The 21,071-nt window shown below is 30.8% G+C and overlaps 1 protein-coding gene across 1 annotated transcript; it reads right to left on the minus strand.

Moving 5' to 3' along the window:
- Positions 1 to 6,642: 6,642 nt before the first annotated feature.
- On the minus strand, positions 6,643 to 9,358 carry LOC144564460 (ras-related protein RABA2a-like). Its single transcript, XM_078314059.1, has 2 exons — positions 9,120 to 9,358; positions 6,643 to 7,533 (listed from the first exon to the last, which is right to left on the minus strand). The coding sequence occupies exons 1-2, from the start codon at positions 9,303 to 9,305 to the stop codon at positions 7,045 to 7,047; spliced, it is 675 nt and encodes a 224-aa protein (XP_078170185.1). The 5' UTR covers positions 9,306 to 9,358; the 3' UTR covers positions 6,643 to 7,044.
- Between the last annotated feature and the right edge of the window lie 11,713 nt (positions 9,359 to 21,071).

The following is a 21,071-nucleotide window of genomic DNA, read 5'->3' on the forward strand; positions in this document are numbered from 1 at the left end:
GCCTCTTTGGCTTCTTGCTAAGCTGAGATCAAGATCTTTGCTTTTTTCCTTTTGTGGTTAGGTTGGGTAAATATATTGACAGGGTAATTTTTGCTTCATGCAGCACATAGTAATATATCAAAAAGGTCGTTGTATATGACTCGTGCTCTGTATGAAGAAAAATATACTCTGTCAATATACTCAACCGTTTAGTTTACCGAGAGCATCTCTTAAATATATATTTTTTATAATAGAGCGTCACTTAAATTATCAACTGTGAGTGTGTGACATAAATGAGCATTATAATCTTTCAGGTAGAAATTTAATTTTCCACTTCCCTTCTTTTGTTATAATATCTTATGCATAGAGTGGAAAAAACGTGCTGTACTGTGACTACTCGTGCTGTGTCGTGATTAAGTGAACAGTGATCTATGCCGTGCCTTGTTGTGACTAAAATGTCAAGGAGTGGTCACGGCGTGACTTGCCTGCTGTGACCATTTGCGTGCCGTGTCCAAACATAACTGGTCACGTTTAACTATTTTTTCATAATTTAAGTTAGTTTATTTAAGATTCACCATTTGATTAAGACCTAACGGTTCTAATTACATGTGACTCGCGTGATTACTTGCCGTACCGTGATCGGATTTTTCGTGTGTCGTGACCAAAATATCAAATGATGGTCACAGCACGGAACAGTAACACGTGCCGTGCCGTTCTGTGACGGAGCCGGCTCTGCCGTGCCATTTTTCCCACACTATCTATGCACCTCTGTTTGTTGGTACTGTACGATTCACAATTTTTTAAATTAATATTTTGTAATAAAAATTTAAATGACGAATTTTATCCATTGATTTCTTCTTTAATACAAGATCAGAACAATAAAAATAAATACTAATTTATTTAGTTATTACGATTAAATTGATTCGTTTATTTATAGATAAATTTACTAAAATTAATTAATTTATTTTATTAATTTAATCCACACATTAATTTACTAAAAATATATAATTAATAGTTTCGATTCAACGTCTGAATTTATAAATCATTAATTTGATATATCATGCAAAAAAAAAAAATTATAGATATCCAAATTATGATTCAATTATACACAACTTTCACATCACAAATTTTGAGGCATGAGAAAAACAAATTATAATTAATAACAAAGTATGGCCTTCTTTGCAAAAATTGATAAGGACTGTTAAGCAATTCATAAGAACTCGGCGCACTACTGCGCGAGGTCAAACTGAATGAATGAATCAAATAAAAAGAACGAACCAGACCGGAATTGATGCGGGCCGGGTCGCTGAAAACAAGAAGAAAAACATAAATGCCCGCAAACAGGGCGAATTCAGTCTGTATTCATTTTCAAATTTTCTGATACTCATACATAACCGAATTTTTTATTCATATCCAAATTTAATATTAAATTTTAAAAAATACCCAACTCAGCAGTGTTTTTCAAAAAATACCCTTTCCGGAAATTTTTTTTCCAGACTCAGCCTTCTATTTCCGGAAAAAAAATTTCCGGTTTCAGAAACTGGAAATTTTTTTTTCGGAAAAAGAGGGAATTTCAGGAAATTTTTTTTCCGAAATTGCATTGATTTCGTTTATAAAATCCGCGGAGTGTTGTCGCTTTCACAGAGCGCGTCTTCTCTCTCACAGTAAGTTATTTAAATTTAATTTATTTATAATTTATAATTTAATTAATTTATAATTTAAATTAAATTTATTTATAATTTATAATTTAAATTTAATTTATTTATAATTTAAATTTAATTTACTTATAATTTATAATTTACAATTTAAATTTAATTTACTTATAATTTAATTTATTTATATTTTAAATTTAATTAATTTATAATTTTAATTTCATTTATTTATAATTTTAGTTTCATTTATTTATAATTTAAATTTAATTTGTTTATAATTTAAATTTAGAAGTATTTAATTTGTAATTATTTAAATATGTAACTATTTAATTTTAAATTATTTAAATTATGAATATTGTCATATTAATTGAAAAAAATAAAAAATGGTGCAGAATAATTTTAAAAGTTTTATTAATTATAAAATAATTTTATTAATTATGAAATAATTTTGATTAATTCTGAAATGATTTAGAATTATTTTATGAACTTTTTTGCTTTTCGGATTCCTTACGGAGCTCTGACTGTCAGATCGATCAGTTTTCGATTGAGGTAATTTTATTTTCTTTATGTTATTTTTAATTTAATTTAATTTATAATTAATTACTTCATTCCAAAATATTTTTTTATTTTTTATAATATTGTCTAGAAAATTTAGAATTGTTTACAACCTTCCACAATAGTTTATAATAATTTAAAAAATTCCAATATAGTTTAGAATGTTGCCCTATTAATTTATGAAATTCCAAAATAGTGTAGAATAATTATTGAAAATTGTCTAGAATATTTTTATTAATGGCAACACAATTTGTAATTACTTATATGCTATTATTTGTGAAATTGGCAGACCAATCGAAATTAAAAATGACAACTATTTGTGTGAAAATTTATATTGGAGGGGAAATCCAATACAATGATGATGGGGTCTATTACAGTACCCGAGCTAAATACTCATTACCACTAACTGTGAACCACAGTTTTGATTATCTTGTGAATGAGATTTATAAATTAATTGGGTACAATTCTAGCCATGCAAATCTAGAAATCCAGGCCAGGTTTAACATGTCCACCGATGGCCAACATGACTACCAATTAGTACCGGTAATGAACCAACAATCATTCGAAATGATTTTAGGAATTGTGTCGTCTTTTCCACAAAGGTTACCGGTTCTGGAGTTATATGTAGAATTGGAACCGAACTATACCAGTCATATATCTGAACCTGGATCCTGACCCAGTACCAGTCTGAATGCTGTGGATCCCGACCCAATACCAGTTAGATCCCGACCTAGCACTGGTCGGTACTATGTGGATGGAACAATGAGACCCCGGCCCAGTATCGGTAGCAACTCTATGGATCAACCAGTTATAGCCCGACCCAGTACCAGTCAGAATCCTGTGGATCAAGACCCAATACCAGTTAGATCCCTACCCAGTACCAGTCGGCACTCTGTGGATATACCAACGAGATCTCGACCTAGTTCCAGTATGGTCCGCAGACATGTACGTGATTATTCGCATGTACCTGTGGATGCAATTGATTCTGATAGTTTGGAGAGTGGAGATGAGATGCTCTCCGGTGAGTCATCGGGTTCTGATGATGGTATCGGACAGCCCAACCAGTCACAACCACAGTCCCGTCAAATGCAATCCCGTCAATCACAGTACCCGATAACTGGTCAGGAAAATATGACACATCCAGTTGACAGTTTCAATGACATATCCGGTTTTCGGCCTGCAACTCATACAGTTGGCCTTGAAAACTCGCCGAGTTTGTAATTCCCGTTACCGGCTCCCCCGTAATAAGCAAACCCCATTGACAACTCACATCCTCCAGAGTAACTGTAATATATTTGACTTGTCAGTAAGGAATAAAAAATATATATATTTAAATTAGTTAATACTTGTCATCTCTCCGAATGGAAGATGAAAAGTGTGCGTCTCCAGACGCCACCGCTCGACAAGTCCATGAATGAGGGCCGCATCAAGGGCGATATCAGGCAATGTCGCGAGCTGATATAAGCCCATTCGAATTAAAAACGGTGCGTACCTCTCATTATACTCGCATTTGTGCCGATAATGTCTCACGGTTAAAATCTCTTTACACTAAAATAAGAAAAAAATTAATTACAATATTATTTGATTACTTACAGAGTTATGAAAAATGAAATAAGTAAATGTTTACCTCCTTAGACGCCTCAGATATCCTGTGATTACCGTGAACTATCCACAATAAGGGGCTAAATCTATGCTTAAGTACTTGGTCTGTCATACTAGAAAATTCGAACAATATTGTAAATCACCTTAAAATTTTCCAAATTATTCTAGACCATTTCGGTATTTTCTAAATTATTCTACACCATTTAGGAATTTTCTAAATTATTCTACACCATTTTGGTACTTTCTAAATTATTGTATATCATTTTGGTATTTTCTAAATTAATCAGACAATATTCTAAACCATTAAAATGAACTAATTAATTATATTTTAAATTAAAATAAAAAAAATACAAATATAAAAACCTGAATCGCAGATCCGATCAATCAAACAATCAGAGCTCCGAAAGGGATCCGAAAAGAAAAGAGATTCCTAAAAAAATTCTAAATTAATCGAACAATTTTCTACACTACTAAGGTAATTTTCTACACCATTTGATATTTTCTAAATTATTCTAGACTATTTGGATATTTTCTAAATTATTCTAGACTATTTTGGTATTTTTTAAATTATTCTACACCATTTCGGTAATTTCTAAACAATTCTAGATCATTTCGGTATTTTCTAAATTATTCTACACCATTTAGGAATTTTCTAAATTATTCTACACCATTTTGGTATTTTCTAAATTATTGTACATCATTTTGGTATTTTCTAAATTAATCAGACAATATTCTAAACCATTAAAATGAACTAATTAATTATATTTTAAATTAAAATTAAAAAAATACAAATATAAAAACCTGAATCGCAGAGCTGATCGATCAGACAATCAGAGCTCCGAAAGGGACCCGAAAAGAAAAGAGATTCCTAAAAAAATTCTAAATTAATCGAACAATTTTCTATATTACTAAGGTAATTTTCTACACCATTTGGTATTTTCTAAATTATTCTAGACTATATGGGTATTTTCTAAATTATTCTAGACTATTTTGGTATTTTTTAAATTATTCTACACCATTTCGGTAATTTCTAAACAATTCTAGACCATTTCGGTATTTTCTAAATTATTCTACACCATTTGGTATTTTCTAAATTATTCTACACTATTTTGGTATTTTCTAAATTATTCTACACCATTTGGTATTTTCTAAATTATTCTACACTATTTCGGTATTTTCTAAATTATTCTACACTATTTTGGTATTTTCTAAATTATTCTACACTATTTTGATATTTTCTAAATTATTCGGGACTATTTTTGGTATTTTTCTAAATTATTCGGGACTATTTTTGATATTTCTCTAAATTATTCGGGGCCATTACGATATTTTCTAAATTATTCTACACTATTTAAATAAAATAAATAAAATAAATAAAATAAATAAAATAAATAAAATAAATAAAATAAATAAAATAAATAAAATAAATAAAATAAATAAAATAAATAAAATAAATAAAATAAATAAAATAAATAAAATAAATAAAATAAATAAAATAAATAAAATAAATAAAATAAATTAAAAATTACCTTAAATTTGAAGAGGAGGGGATGGGGACAGGATGGGGACGGGGGCTTATGTAGGGTATGGTATTTCCGGAAATTTTTTTTTCGGACTCTGAAACCGGAAATTTTTTTTCCGGAAATAGAGGCTAATTTCGGAAATTGTTTTTCCGGTTTTAGAGGCTAATTCCGGAAAATTTTTTTCCGGAATGAGTATTTTTCGAAAAACAGTGACCATTCGGATATTTTTTAAAATTTCATATAATTTTTGGATATTTATAAAAAATTCGGTATACATAATTTTTTAAATAATTTAGAGTAAAATATTATAACTCTCATGGTCAGTAAAAAAAAATTATATGTTGAATTCTCACTCTTTGTTTGATTTTAGTAGCTTAAAAATTAAAATTCTAGCTCTGCTCCTTTAGATTGTTTTTAATATTTTCTTCTATTTTAAACCAAAAGTCATATAAGGGGCAAAATACTTATTTTATCTATGTAGTCTGTTTTTAATATTGTTTTATTTCGAATCAAAACAGTCATATATAAGAAATATGAGGATGTATTTTTTAAAACTAACTAAGAGAAGTTATATGAGGCCATATAGATCCAGCCTGTACCTATAATTGGTTAAGAACAAAGCATTTTAATAAAACTGAATCCCTAATATATCTCTGACCCAATTGCAACTTTCATTTTTTTCCCCTCTAGAGACCTAATCTAATCATGCAACGCTTTGAAACCATGAAGACCCAAAAAAGAAAAATAAATTGCTTTTGTTACAGCAACTTCAATTTCTGTTTATGCTACTGATAGACACTAAATAATTCAATTAGGTGGATGTGAATTTTGCACTGATTATAAGTTTATATCAGCTTGATTTAGTTTAAGCCAACTCATTAGTAACTGGCTCCTCAAATTACTGGCCATTACATGATGAATTTCAAAATAAAAAAAAAATTCAAGAGATTGATCTGAGTGTTCATCATAGATCAAGCGGCTATGATTAAATCAAGTGCTCAAATATTTGTACCGTTTCTTATTACTAGAATTAGAAAGAGAACAATCGGAAAATTGGTACACGGTTACCAATGTCTAATTAAATAACCAATATGTATAATTATATGCACAAGGGGTTTCTCTCTCTCTTTTAAAAAAAGATGTACAAGGAGTGTGTATGGAATCAGAAAAGCAATACAAAAATCTCTTTCATTAAATTTTCTATTTCATCATTTTTTTCAATAAGTGCCTTTCTGTTTATGCTGAGCGAATATGATGAAATATAGTTATGAAGGATTGAAAACTGATAACACACATACAGATCTGTTCATTTACAGAAATAACTATTAGCATTACTAAACAAATTTCATGAATTTCTTTCCCGAATTTTGAAGTATAATGTACAATTTGCCTTTTTATTCCCTTTATACAAGCCAAAAAAAAAAAAAAAAAACACTACACAAACTCCAAAACTGAGTGATTTTTCACTTTTTAACTCATATACAAATAATTCTGTATTCAGAGATTAACACACTTTCTGAGTACAAATTACTTCACTCTGAAGTCTGAACCTATAAGAGATTTATTGACCCTTGAAATTTGCAAAACAGCCCCTAAGTTATCAAGGAACTGTACAATGCTATGTTTGTCGAACAAAGCAAGTAGACTTTTGCAAATGTTGAAAAAGGGGAGGACCTCTTTGCAACTTCTTAAGAGTTTTTAGGGGTTCTTTTGCAAATTCTACTGACATGTTACTAACGAGAGCAACACTTTGACATGTACCCACCATTGTTACTGCTTGAAACCAAAATAGTTTTCCCCTCCTTGACCCCACCAATCTCCTTCAATTCACTCTCCGTAACAATTGGTTTCTTACTAACAACACGATAAATCTCAGTTAAATTTACCTCAAATGCCTTCTCTACATTTGTTGAGTCAAGAGCAGAAGTCTCTAAAAACGACAACCCTTCTGACTCTGCCATGGCGGCCCCATCCTCTGTGGAGACCACACGTAAGTGCTTCAAGTCAGTCTTGTTTCCAATCAACATGACTACTATGTTGGAATCAGCATGATTGCGTAGTTCTGTTAACCACCTCTTGGCATTTTCAAATGTGCTTGATTTGGTCACGTCGTATACTAACACTGCACCGAGGGCCCCACGGTAATACGCACTTGTTATTGCGCGATATCTCTCTTGGCCTGCTGTATCCCATATTTGTGCCTTTATGTTTTTCCCCTCAATCTGAAATTGACAAAGGTTTGGAATGTTGAGTTATTTTGTTATTGTTTAAATATAAATTTTGCTGTTTCACATGGAACTTTCATTTACTCATAATTTTGCTGTTTTGAAGAAAACATGCTTCCCTTTTACTGTTTTCCCATGACCTAAATCATGATTGAATGGTGCAAGATAAAAGTTTTTGAAAGATATAACATTTAATGGGTATTGGTATGGTATTTTTCCTTTCTATACATGCAAATATTCCATTAGATAATTACTTGCAGCAAGGAATTTCAAAGATATAATATCAATTAACAGGACTGCAACTATTAACGTGGCAATACGATACACAAATTTTGGGGCATAAGAACTATGTGACTAATTTATCAACTCTGTTTTCATATTTGATTTGGGTTTAGTTTGAATGCTAAATGAGTGAAACTAGACCAAGCCTCAACTGACTCTTAATCGGGGATAAATTTAACTCTCAAAAAATTGTTTTATAGTCATATTTAAGAATCTAACTCATTCTAAAAGGTTATAACTACAAAATGTTTATGAAAACTATTAATTTCCTTCCATAGGTGAGTATTATTCTAATTTTTTACCAGAAAAAAACTTTAGTTAGTTGATGGATATGAAAAGGGAATATGTGCTGCTTATTTTGATCATTACTTATTCCTTACTACATAGAGTTGTTAGTTGCAACCACACAAGAATAGACAAACTATATTTTCACTATGCCAACCACACAATTGAATTAGGAATCTTATTCCTTGCTACATATATAATACTCTAAAAAATATACTAGTGCTGGAGTACATCATATCTTAAGGTATACTAAAAATTACAACTAAAAAATTAACAGCAAGTATACTCCATATTATATATATATATATATATATATAGAATGGCTAAGCTCAAATCGTTTGTTCCTGGGCTCAGGAACAAACGATTCGGTTCTCCTATTTTTGAAGTTCAAATGGCCGATTCAAACCGTTAGATGTTTATTCTATATTAAAATGTGCTTGGAGACAAAATTTTATATTTTTTGGAATTTTTTTACTATTTATTAAGATGGTTTGAAAATCGCTGTTTTTATTAAAATTTTGCACCATAAAAAAACAGCAACTTTCAAACCATTTTAATAAATAGTAAAAAAATTCCAAAAAATATAAAATTTTGTCTCCAAGCACATTTTAATATAGATTAAACATCTAACGGTTTGGATTGACCGTTTGAACTTCGGAAATCAGATAACCGAATCATTTGTTCCTGAGAGGAACAATCGATTTGAGCTTAGCCACTCTCTCTCTCTCTCTCTCTATATATATATATAAAATAAATAAATGTAAAATATACAAAAAAAAAATGTATTTCTGTGGCTCCTGAATATCAGAAAGTCAAATTTGGATTCTGACAGATCAAATGATTATATTTTCACTAGAAACTACTTGTAGAAACAAAATCATTTTATTTTATTTTATTTTTTATTTTATTTTTTTGGTATCTTTCATGACCCTTAGGCCTAACAAAATCATTATAAAAGAGATAAAAAGAAGAAGAAATACTGGAAAAAGGTACTTAAATATTTGAATTGGAATTACCTGGACGGATTTGGAAGCGAACTCAACACCGATTGTGGATTTGGAATCGAGAGTGAAGATATTGCGAGTGAATCGAGAGAGAAGGTTGGATTTGCCCACGCCTGAATCCCCAATCAAAACCACCTTGAACAGATACTCGTAATCTTCATCGTCTCCCCACGACGACGATCGATTTGCTCTCGCCATCTTTCTCTCTCTCAAACTGGTTTATTTCGCCTCTCAATCTCTCTCTCGGTCTAAAGCACTAACAAGCTTGTTTCTGGATACGAATTCTAGAGGTCAAAGCTGAACGAATTTTCATCTCCCAAGGTAACAGAATATTTATGTTTAGATCTTGACCGTCCGATCTGCTTTGTCACGAATATTAAAGGAGCTAGTGCATTCCACTTTCTGATCGGACGGCCTATATCTAAACAGAAATAACGTGTTACCTCAGAGGATTTAAATATTGAACGAATTCTCTGGTTTCAGTTGATTTTGACGAGGGAAACGATTGGCTTACATACTCTCCAGTTTGGTGGAACAGGAGGTATCCTGTTTTAGAACGCACTTTGAAGATAGTGGCATGGTGCTCTACAAATTGGAGGGGACCAATCAGTTATCATCTTAGGGGTTTTATAGATGAACCCTTCAAAATTATTTATTCCCCCTGATGTCAGGTATGGTTACATTTTACAGAATAATTTAATATTAAATACGATGATACGGAGAGACACTTTCAACATTAATTTCTGAACTATTCTTAATTTATTGTCCGAAATTTAAATAATTAGAGATACTTAGTATACTTTTTATTGCTAAATCAGTGGTGGTTGGCTGTTTTGCAAATGGGGTAATTAATAAAAAATAATGATGCAACTAAGGTTAGTTGCTGAAGTAATATTCTGTTTTTTTTTTTCTAATTGACCACAAAAAATCAATAATATTTTCATATATTTTCCTTTGGACCGCATAATATTTCACATATTATTTTATGATTGAAGTTATAGGTTCCTTCATACCGAATCCCCTCTCCAAATTGAAGATACAAAAAATAAAACACTGTCAAAAGGAGGAAAATTTAGGGGGAATTTCATGTATCTCCTCAAAACTTTCAATATTACGTATTATATCCTCCAAAATCAATATTTATATATGGCAAATGCTTCTGTGCATACAAGGACCTATTTGTAAAATGAACATATTTTTATTTTCAAAGTTCAAACAGTCGATCTGAACCGTTCAACTTGTTCTCCATATTAATATGTGCTTGGAGACCAAATTTTACATTTTTCTGAATTTTTTTACTATTTATTAAGATGGGTACAAAATTCAATGGTCTGAATTTGATATTTTTTGTACTCATCTTAATAAATAGTAAAAAATTTCAGAAAAATGTAAAATTTGGTCTCCAAGCACATATTAATATGGAGAACAAGATGAACGGTTCGGATCGACTGTTTGAACTTTGAAAATAAAAATATGTTCATTTTACAAATAGGTCCTTGTATGCACAGAAGCATCACTCTTTATATATTTATTCTTCAGAATTGTAATAACTCACGTATTTGTTCTATATAACTCTATAATATATAAAATATATCCAAAAATATTAAAATAATAATATTTAAGACTCTAAAACTCACTTATGAACTCTAACGAATAGTTAGTGGCTCACGTAGTCTTCTAAATTTTTTTTTTCGTATTTGACCCCCAAACTTATCTTTATTCATTGAACCGCACAGCATGTCACATTTTCTCTTTTATGATTTTAGTTATATAGGCCCCTTCATAATTAATCCCCTCCTCCAACTTGAAGAGAAAAAAAGAAAGCATTCACAAAAAAGATGGAAAGTTTAGAAATTTTGATGGTTATATAAATAATTATATTGAATAAATGCCTACGTTTGCGGATATTTAGAACATTCGTCAAGAGAAAAAAATCCGAAAAATAAATAATAACTAGTCAGTTTCTAGAATAATACATTGACCGATACCAAATTCTATTAAAATATTTCACAAACATTAGTACATATCTACAACTGTTGTTTAAGGCACAAAATGATTAATAAGATTATTTTTGTTATTATTAGCATAGTAATAGTAATAAGTTTCACAAATTATTTATTTTCAACTTCTTAAATGAATAGACAAATCAACCGTATATTTATTTTTGTCATAACTTTCTGAATTATTTGCAAAATTTACAAATAATTTTTTCATTAGAAAATATAGAATTATAATATATATATAGAGAGATTGACTAATATGCTTTTGGTAGCATATGAGCCGAAGTGCTACCGGTCCAAATTTGAAATTTCAAAATCCAAAATGTCGATCTGAACTGTTCATCTAGTTCTCCATATTAATATGTGGAGGAGGGATCAAGTTACAACACTTGAAAGTTACAACAAAGTTACAACATCATTTTTTTTCATTTTCAAAGTCCAAATCGTCGATCCAAACCGTTAGATATTCAATCTATATTAAAATGTGCTTGCAGACCAAATTTTACATTTTTTGAAATTTTTTTGCTATTTATTAAGATGGGTACAAAATCGCTGTTTTTATTAAAATTCTGCACCATTAAAAACAGCAATTTTGTACCCATCTTAATAAATAGCAAAAAAATTTCAAAAAATGTAAAATTTGGTCTGTAAGCACATTTTAATATAGATTGAATATCTAACGGTTTGGATCGACGATTTAGACTTTGAAAATGAAAAAAAATGATGTTGTAACTTTGTTGTAACTTTCAAGTGTTATAACTTGATCCCTCCTCTAATATGTGTTTGGAGACCAAATTTTACATATTTCTAAATTTTTTACTATTTATTAAGCCACTTTGAAAATCGCTGATCCAACGGTAGCACTGTTTTGTTAAGCCACCGTTGGATCAGCGATTTTCAAAGTGACTTAATATATAGTAAAAGAATTCAGAAAAAAATATAAAATTTGGTCTCCAAGCACATATTAATATGGAGAATAAGATGAACGGTTCAGATCGACTTTTTGAATTTTGAAATTTGAAATTTGGACCGGTAACACTTCGGCCGAAGTGCTACCGAAAGCATATTAGTCAATCTCTCTCTCTCTCTCTATATATATATATATAGAGAGAGAGAGAGAGATGGGCTATGGTGCATTACAATGCATATGTATCATTGTGCATTGGACCATAAATTACCGATTCAAAGTCCAAATGACCGATCCTAACCGTTCATCTTGTTCTCCATATTAATATGTACTTAGAGATCAAATTTTACATTTTTTGAAATTTTTTTACTATTTATTAAGCCACTTTGAAAATCTGAAAATCGGGATGAACAGTAAAACAGTACAAATTTATTGACACCCAGATTTTCAGATTTTCAAAGTGGTTTAATAAATAGTAAAAAGAATTTCAAAAAATGTAAAATTTGGTCTCCAAGTACATATTAATATGGAGAACAAGAACGGTTTGGGTCTATCATTTGAACTTTAAATAGGTGATTTATGGTCCAATGCACAAGAATGCCTATGCATTGCAACTTCAGTTTTATTTTATATTTTATTTTTGCTTACATTTCCTTTTATTTCATTCAAAAAAAAAACAAACTCTTATACTGTTTTCATTGTGATTACACCATTTTGATTTGTTTATTAAACATTTTAATTCTCCAAGTTAATAAGCGCAAAAAATAACTATTAATGAGAAAAAACTTGCACGGTAATTGAATATCAAATTAAATAAAAGAACTAGCTAATGCAAAGTATAATAGTTATGGAATAATGATACTAGTTGGATCAAAATTAAGTAAAACTACACAATTTAGGAAAAAAAAAAATTCCTGTAGCAAATATATTTCTTCTTTCTTTAATCCATAAAATCTCTAAGCGATTTTTTTAAGTTGCATAATTAATTTGTTTATATTTTGTTCTCATTTCCAAAAAAAAAAAAAATTCAAACCTTAAATGTTATACATAATAGAAAAAAACTTTTACAAAATAAATTAATTCGCTGCACAAAACATAAATTTCAATATATTTTCTATTATTTTCATTGATTATATTAAAAATTTAATTCATTAATTGAACTTGAGCTTGGTACAATTAAGCACTAAAAAGGAATAACATAAAAAATGAGTCATGAACCCTATTTATTAAGAAATTATATATAAATTGCACTCAACCATATGAAATTGATATTAAAATTATCTCGAAATTTCAGTTTTTACCAAAATTTTATTCTTGAAATAACTTTTCAGTTTTCTCCATCATCACATGTTAAAATATCAAATCTACTAATGCAAAAGAATATAAATTTGAAACTTTAATTAGATCTTATTGCAACCCAAAATGTAAGTGATTATCAGCTCATATTTTGCTTGTAACATACCCTTTCGACATGAGTTTTACTTATTTTACAATAAAATAACTATTTATTAAATATGAAACTTTAAATGCATGATTTTACAATACAAAAGGCATGACATGGACAAATAGAGTGAAATGTTTGTCTTGTCACTCATGGGAGTGTGCGTTCAATTGACAATAATATATAATATTTTTCAAATTAAAAGTTTGATGAAAAATAAATCTCTTATAATTAGGACTCACATGCAAAATGATTTTGCCAATATTTTGTACTTATTCAAGAAAATTTTAAGCTCAACAATAATAGGGATGGGTTTTTTTGATAATATGAATATTTTTTTATTTAAGTATTTTATAGTTCGGAAGTATGTAGAAAAAAATCATCTAAAATATATCTAAAGTCATGTGTGATATATAGTTTATGGTGGAAGTTGATTTTTGAGAAATGTTCTGGTACCCCGAGCCATCAAACTCGAGCTCGTCCCCGAACTGGTTTAACTGGGTTTAACTGTCCGCTAATAACGAAAATTTGTTAATTTGTCATTAATTAACGCATCGATGTTTTAACGCATTGCTATTTTACATTGATTGCTTTAAATGTTAGCTTTGCACGATTTTGTCTTGCGCTTTAATTTCTTGGACAGTCTGTTAGGAGGAGTTATAATCACTAATCCCCGAGCTAGTCCCCCAGCTTATTAACAGTCATGTAATCATTAATTAACTACTTACTTGAACGTACTTTAAAGTACTTTAAAGTACAATTTAAACCCAGTTAGCTCGAGGACGCGATGAGGGATTGGTTTTAATTTTAATTATACAAATTAACAGCTTTTGATATTTAATAACTAAAAATACAGTCTCCATTTTGAACAAGTAATCCATTAAATGAAGATTTTTCAATGTTTGTAAACACAGGTTTATATGCTTTAAAATGTGTTTGAAGAAATAAGCTTTAAAATGTGTTTGTAAATACATGTTTATATGTTTGTAACACATATTTTTTAATTTTTGTAAACACATGTTTATATGCTTTAAAATGTGGTTGTAAACACAGGTTTATATGTTTGTAACAAATTTTTCAATGTTTGTAAACACATGTTTATATGCTTTAAAATGTGTTTGTAAACACAGGTTTATATGCACAAATTTTCATTGCTTTGTTTATGTTGTTTTCTTGACAGTATATATTGGTTTACTTGCTTTACACACATGTTTATATGCTTTAAAATGTGTTTGAAAAATAAGCTTTAAAATGTGTTTGTAAACACAAGTTTATATGTTTGTAACACAGATTTTTTAATTTTTGTAAACACATGTTTATATGCTTTAAAATGTATTTGTAAACACAGTTTTATATGTTTGTAACAAATTTTTCAATGTTTGTAAACACATGTTTATATGCTTTAAAATGTGTTTGAAGAATAAACTTTAAAATGTGTTTGTAAATACAGGTTTATATGTTTGTAAACACAGATTTTTCAATGTTTGTAAACACAGGTTTATATGCTTTAAAATGTGTTTGTAAACACAGGTTTATATGCACAAATTTTCAATGCTTTGTTTATGTTGTTTGCTTGTCAGTACATATTGGTTTACATGCTTTACTTGTTCACATGTACTGTTCCTGGTACATTCTGCACAAATGAAGAAAATTTGTGCTGGGGGACGTCCTCGGGGATTAATACAAATTTAGAGGTGTAAATTTCGTGCTCGGGGACGCGCTTGGGGATTGGTTCCAATTTAGATCTGTAAATTTTTGCTCGGGGACGAATTCGGAGATTCGTTTTTGTTTTTAAAAATGAAAATTTAACTCATTTACAATGAAAGTTAAACACTTGAGCGCAGTAGATTAAACGCTTTCCTTTATATGTTTAAATTATACGATTGTTTCGCTGCATTTGGCAATGCTTTTGTTAAATTTGTTTAACAGAGCATTTTTCTCTTCATACAGCGAAATTCTATACAATAAAGAAAGATTGATATTGTTATTGCGCTATATGAAGTAAATCTTGATCTTTTTGTCGCCGATATTCTAAAAGGTTGGAGGACGCACACAGGTACTTTGTTTGAGGTACAATTATCAGCTTCCTTGTTTTTTTATTTGATCAGAAATAAATTTTATTAAAATTTTCCACTGTTTTCAGTTTTCAGCACGAATTCTCATGGTGGCATTTTGTGAATTTTAATATCTTTTTACTGGTTATTGGATTAAGTTGAAACTTATTTTAGTTTGTTCTCTGTTGTTTGTTCTATAGACCACATAAATTTGAGAATTTAGTTCAAAACCTACATAATAAATATTATCATCAATCTAAGACAACAAGATGGCTCTTGTTTTCCGGTATATTGTTTTTCCGAATTTTTCTGGACTCCATTTTCTATGGTGGTCAGGATTTTTTTTTTTTAAACTAGTGCAGACTCCAATAGACAGATGGACACCATAAATTTTTATTTTTCAAATTCTTTCCCTACCGAGGCTCTTCTTCATAATATATATTTTTCGAGGACGGTTTCAATGCCTCATTTTTTTCATATCTCATCATACCTCATATTTTATATTTTCGTTTTCGAAATCCAAATTGTCGATCCGAACCGTTCAACAAAATATTTATACTAAAATATGCATGGAGATGAAATTTTATATTTTTTGGAATTTTTTTTACTATTTTTTAAGATAGGTACAAAATTACCGTTTTTGAACCGTTCAAAAAACAGTGATTTTCTACCAGTCTTAAAAAATAGTAAACAAATTTTAAAAATTATAAAATTTTATCCCTAACAATATTTTAGTATGGATATTATGTTGAACGGTTCGGATCGACAATTTAGACTTTGAATATGAAAAAAATAAAGATATAAAATATGAGATATGATGAGGTATAAAAAAAAAAAATGAGACATTGGAACCGTCCTCATATTTTTCTGATCATTATCCATAAATGAAATTTGTGGCAAATATCTCTAGTGTTGCCTCTGATGGCCTTGGCCTTTATACCACCAAGACACAAGGCTCGTCATTTTTGGTGAGGATTCTTGGGCTTCATCTTACTCTGGGTGGAGTGATCTACTATCAAAACATTTTCATCTTGGTCTTGTGTGGCTGGACTAGTGATTGGGCTCAAATTGTGGGCCTTCTGGGCCGTTGCAGTTTCTCACAATATATATACTGGGGGAGTTATAAGAGGAATTTTTTTTTTAACAAATATAAGTTATATATTAATAGAAGAGGTTGATTTTTTTTTTCTTTCAAAAATAACAAGACCTGAAATTAATAATTTTCGGTCACCCTCTGATGAACCGAAAATTTGTCTCAGACTCTCGGTACGCCTCCAGTCTCCGTAGACATATTAGTAGTTCCAGATCAGAATTGCTATATTGTTAATTATTAGTTCCCACATTTTACAAAAAAAATATTATAGATTCACAATTTTTTTTTTAAGGGTTTAGTAAGCGATGTCATTGTCAGAACTCAGAACAACCAGTCAACCATGCATTACATTTACATCGAAGAATAATAAAAAAAAAAAATCGGGAACAAAGTCGCGAGTCGTACCATCTCAGCATAAATTTCGGCAGTAATAGTCTAAATCATAACCAGTATTACTGGTTTTTCCTATTTTCTAGATTACGTGCGTCTCTCGTTAGGAAATTTCTCAAGAGAACTTTGACAATTGGCAACAACATTTTGTCCTACTTCAAAAAAAAACAAAAGTAGACAATTGACAACAATTTTTTTTCCAGGAAATTTCATATACTAGAGTTCATATACTAAATTAATTCTAAACTGGAGTGCTATTTTTTAGCACTCAAATTGCATCATTTAGATCAGAGAAAGTATTTTTTTAATCATTTCAGATATATTCTTATTTAGTATTTCGTTTTGTCTTCGTATACAAAGTTCTCTTGATGACGTGCATCTCTCGTTAGGAAATTTCATCCACTAAATATTTTCTAGATGACGTGCATCTCTCTGAGGAGCGGATCCAATGTACATCAGGAGGGCAGCTGTTTTCTTTGAATTTTGAGTTTTAGTGGTGATCTATCGGTACTAATCGATTTTGCCCCACTCTGAATTTTTTTTGCCCACCTCTATGTTTAATTTGTAATTCGGGTTAAATTTAGCATAAAAATCCTAAATAAATATATTGAATTATGATTAGTAATTAGAATTACAAGTTACAGCATCAGAAATTATATGTCAGCACTACTACAAAAAACATTTTTCCCATCGCCCCTTTACCATCCGATGTGCTTCTGCACAGATGGCCCTCGTCACAAGTGGCAGTGTTATAATTATGTTGAACATTTTACCGTCTGTTTTGGATAACAAACCGATGACGTTGATGGACCCCCTCTTGCCCCCCCTCCTTGGCCATCAGTTGAATTTCACGAACCGTTAGTGCTGGGTGACTCATCTACATTGCTTTGGCTAAACGGACAATGGCACTGAGGGGATTACTTTACCATCTGGCTGTTTCATGATCCGTTGGTTTTTGGGTTGATCAACACTGTCTGATATCCTTACTGAACCGATGTTGTATTTTTGATTGGCACCTATGATAATTAAATAATTAGAATATTGGTCATGCAGGTACATCAATTTAACTGATGGTGTTACTACTACAAAAAACACATTTAATGATCATATATATCCAATTTAATAATTATAAGGAAATAATTATTTAATAACATACATAATCCCAACTCAATAATATCTAATTAAGGATCATTAACCATATAAATTGAAATTTTTGTGTTATATTTTTTTAACATAAAAGTTAGTATAATTAACCAAGAGAGTAATATATATATGAATAAGGCTGCTCTACTTTGCAAAGCAAACAGCCATATCTGCTTTGCATTGTCATCCCTTAGATTTGCCTTCTAGATTCGTGCAAATCCCATCTGATTTGATTATGAATTTGTGCTGAAAAAACAAATGGAGGGTCCATTTAAAATTTGAAACGCTCTTTTCTTCCTCCCGTCTCCTCTCTCCCTTTCTCTCTCTCTCGCGTGATTCACTCCAACCAAGCAGCGGCGGCGACCACCTTCCCCGATCGGCTCTCCCCTCCTTTTGTGATAGTTAGCGGCGACCTAGGGTTTCGGCGACAGTGCCACCTAGGGTTTCAGCGACAACGCCACCTAGACTATGAACCCTGCATTCTACACCGGTTAAAGTCTTAATACAAATGAACCAAAGCATTTATACCTATGCATGAAAGTATTTTAACATAAATAATTGTTTGTCTACCAAATCTCTCAAACTGTCCCCGCACCATAAATACCTGTGGGGGACCACTCAAACTATATGGGGGACTCTTTTACATATGGCGTTGGATGTTGTTTGAAAATAGTAATATCAACTATTGAAAGTATTTATACCTATGCACTGAATTATTTATATATACATTGTACAAAGTTTAATCTTTAGGCATTTGATCGTATCAAGTTACACATTAAAGTATTAATATCTTATTTTGCAAGTATTGATACCTATGCAGTTAATTATTTATCCTATGAGGTCAACTATTTTTATTATAGGATTGTTGATGCGGTGATACGAGGCCCTCACTACTTCATTAGAGGAAGGTTAATGTGGAGACCATTGGAGGACTGGAAAAAGAGGATCATCATATCAAGTTACGCATGCAAATATTAATATCTTACCTTACCAGTATTAATATCTTATTTCTAACTATTTATAAATATGAAAGTTGACGCTGGGACAACTACATGGATTGAGAAAGGGGACCAAAAAGTGAAATAATTTCTCTGTTTTGCTAACAAAATATTTTGCAAGCATAACTGAGGGCGGCCTATGGAAGGCAAAGATTTAGGCTGTGCTCCAGTAATTGTATTAGAGAGGGACGGGAGGGGACGGGAGGGGAGGGGTTGGAAAGGGAGGGGACATTTGTAAGGAGTTACTTGCTCCAGTAATCTCAACGGAGGAAGAGAAGAGTCCAAGTACAATATTTTAATTTCACTTGAATACTATCTAAAATGACTAGTTTACCCTTATATAGAAAAGTTTGTGTCTCTATTATGATCTGGCCCCAAGCACTAATTATACATACCAAGTTCATTGATGTACCGTATGCATCTTGACTAGTGTGCAGTATATTTTTTTGAGTAAAAAACAAAGTCAAATTCACTCTATGCGTCTCATTTGAAGCTCATTTAAAAAAAAAGGAAAGAAAAGAGAAATGCTGACTAATAGCTCATATTTTGTATTGAACTAAATGTAAGAGTTATTACAGACAAAAATTACTTTTAACTGGTACAATCCGATGTACCTAACTGTACCAATCTAAAAAAAAAAAGTGGGATGCTTGTATTTGCATACTTGCCTCAAACATATATCAATTTGCCTCCTTTTATAAATCATATACTAGCTACTTATCCTATTTGTCTATCATTGACAACACCTCATACGAAACACAAAATCCTAAAAAAAAATTCACAACCAAGTATATCATTGCAAGGATTAAATTCACAACTCATAGCATGCAGTATTATTTATTACAACTATGCAATTCACAAAAAATACAAAAAAAGATAGAAACATGTCCATAGTCCCACTAGTACCAGTGGTACCAGTACCACTACAACCACTGGTACCCTCATTTAGAGTTTCTAAATGGATTCTTCAAAAGAAATACTAGGCATTCATATTTATTTTTAGTATTTGATAACACACAAAAGTTATAAATGGGTACCACTACACCCACTGACAAGATATGTATACAAAAGTTACATGTCAGTCCCAGACATTTTTGTTATTTTAGCATTCAAAATATATGCTCAAACATTATGTACCAGCAGTCCAACTCAAAACGCACTTCTTCAATTTTAGCCCAGATTTTATTTGAATTTCCGAATTTATCTTACAAATTTGCATAAGAATCGGCTAAAAACTATCAAATTGCACAATCAATCGTACAAATCATAGTAGTTGTAAACAAATAGAACCATAAATGGAGTAGAAGTTGTACAAGCAAGAGGCTGTGGCAGCGAATTGAGCAGAAATAGCAAAAAGCTAAAAAGGATACTTATAGAGAACTTACACGGCTGAGAAAGAGCGTAACCCAGATGAAGAAACCAAGAGGAAGGCAATCCCGCCGAGAGAGACGGTGTTGAGAACTTGCGTATTTCTCCTAGGAGGAAATCGAAAAGGAGAAGGGTAGATTCCGTAATTGTTTATGGTGGGCCCCTTTTTCCTTTGGCTACACCCCGAATCGGGGGTGAAAGATTTCGTTGCTATGGGGTGAGGCGTTAACTCTCTGTGTCATTCCCTCCCTTCCGATTTCATTTTCTGGAGTGGGTGAATTTCAATTTGTTCCTCCCCTTCCCCTCCCCTCCCCTTCGCTCCCTTCAATTGGAGCACAGTCTTAGGGGTGTCAATGGTATCTTTTTAGCTGATTACCCGACTCGTATCGTATTCAATAAGGTGGGTATGGGTAATTTTTTTTTTTTCCATTAGCTTATTGGGTATGAGTATGGATAAGAATTTTTTTCGCTAACAAAATGGGTAAGAGTATGAATAATGACTATTTTGTACATGTTGTCCTATATGGTAATTAGAAAATCTAAATATATATTGAATTCAATTTCCAACCC

The sequence above is a fragment of the Carex rostrata genome, chromosome 13 (assembly GCF_964058835.1).
Source record: "Carex rostrata chromosome 13, lpCarRost1.2, whole genome shotgun sequence".
Classification (NCBI taxonomy): domain Eukaryota; kingdom Viridiplantae; phylum Streptophyta; class Magnoliopsida; order Poales; family Cyperaceae; genus Carex; species Carex rostrata.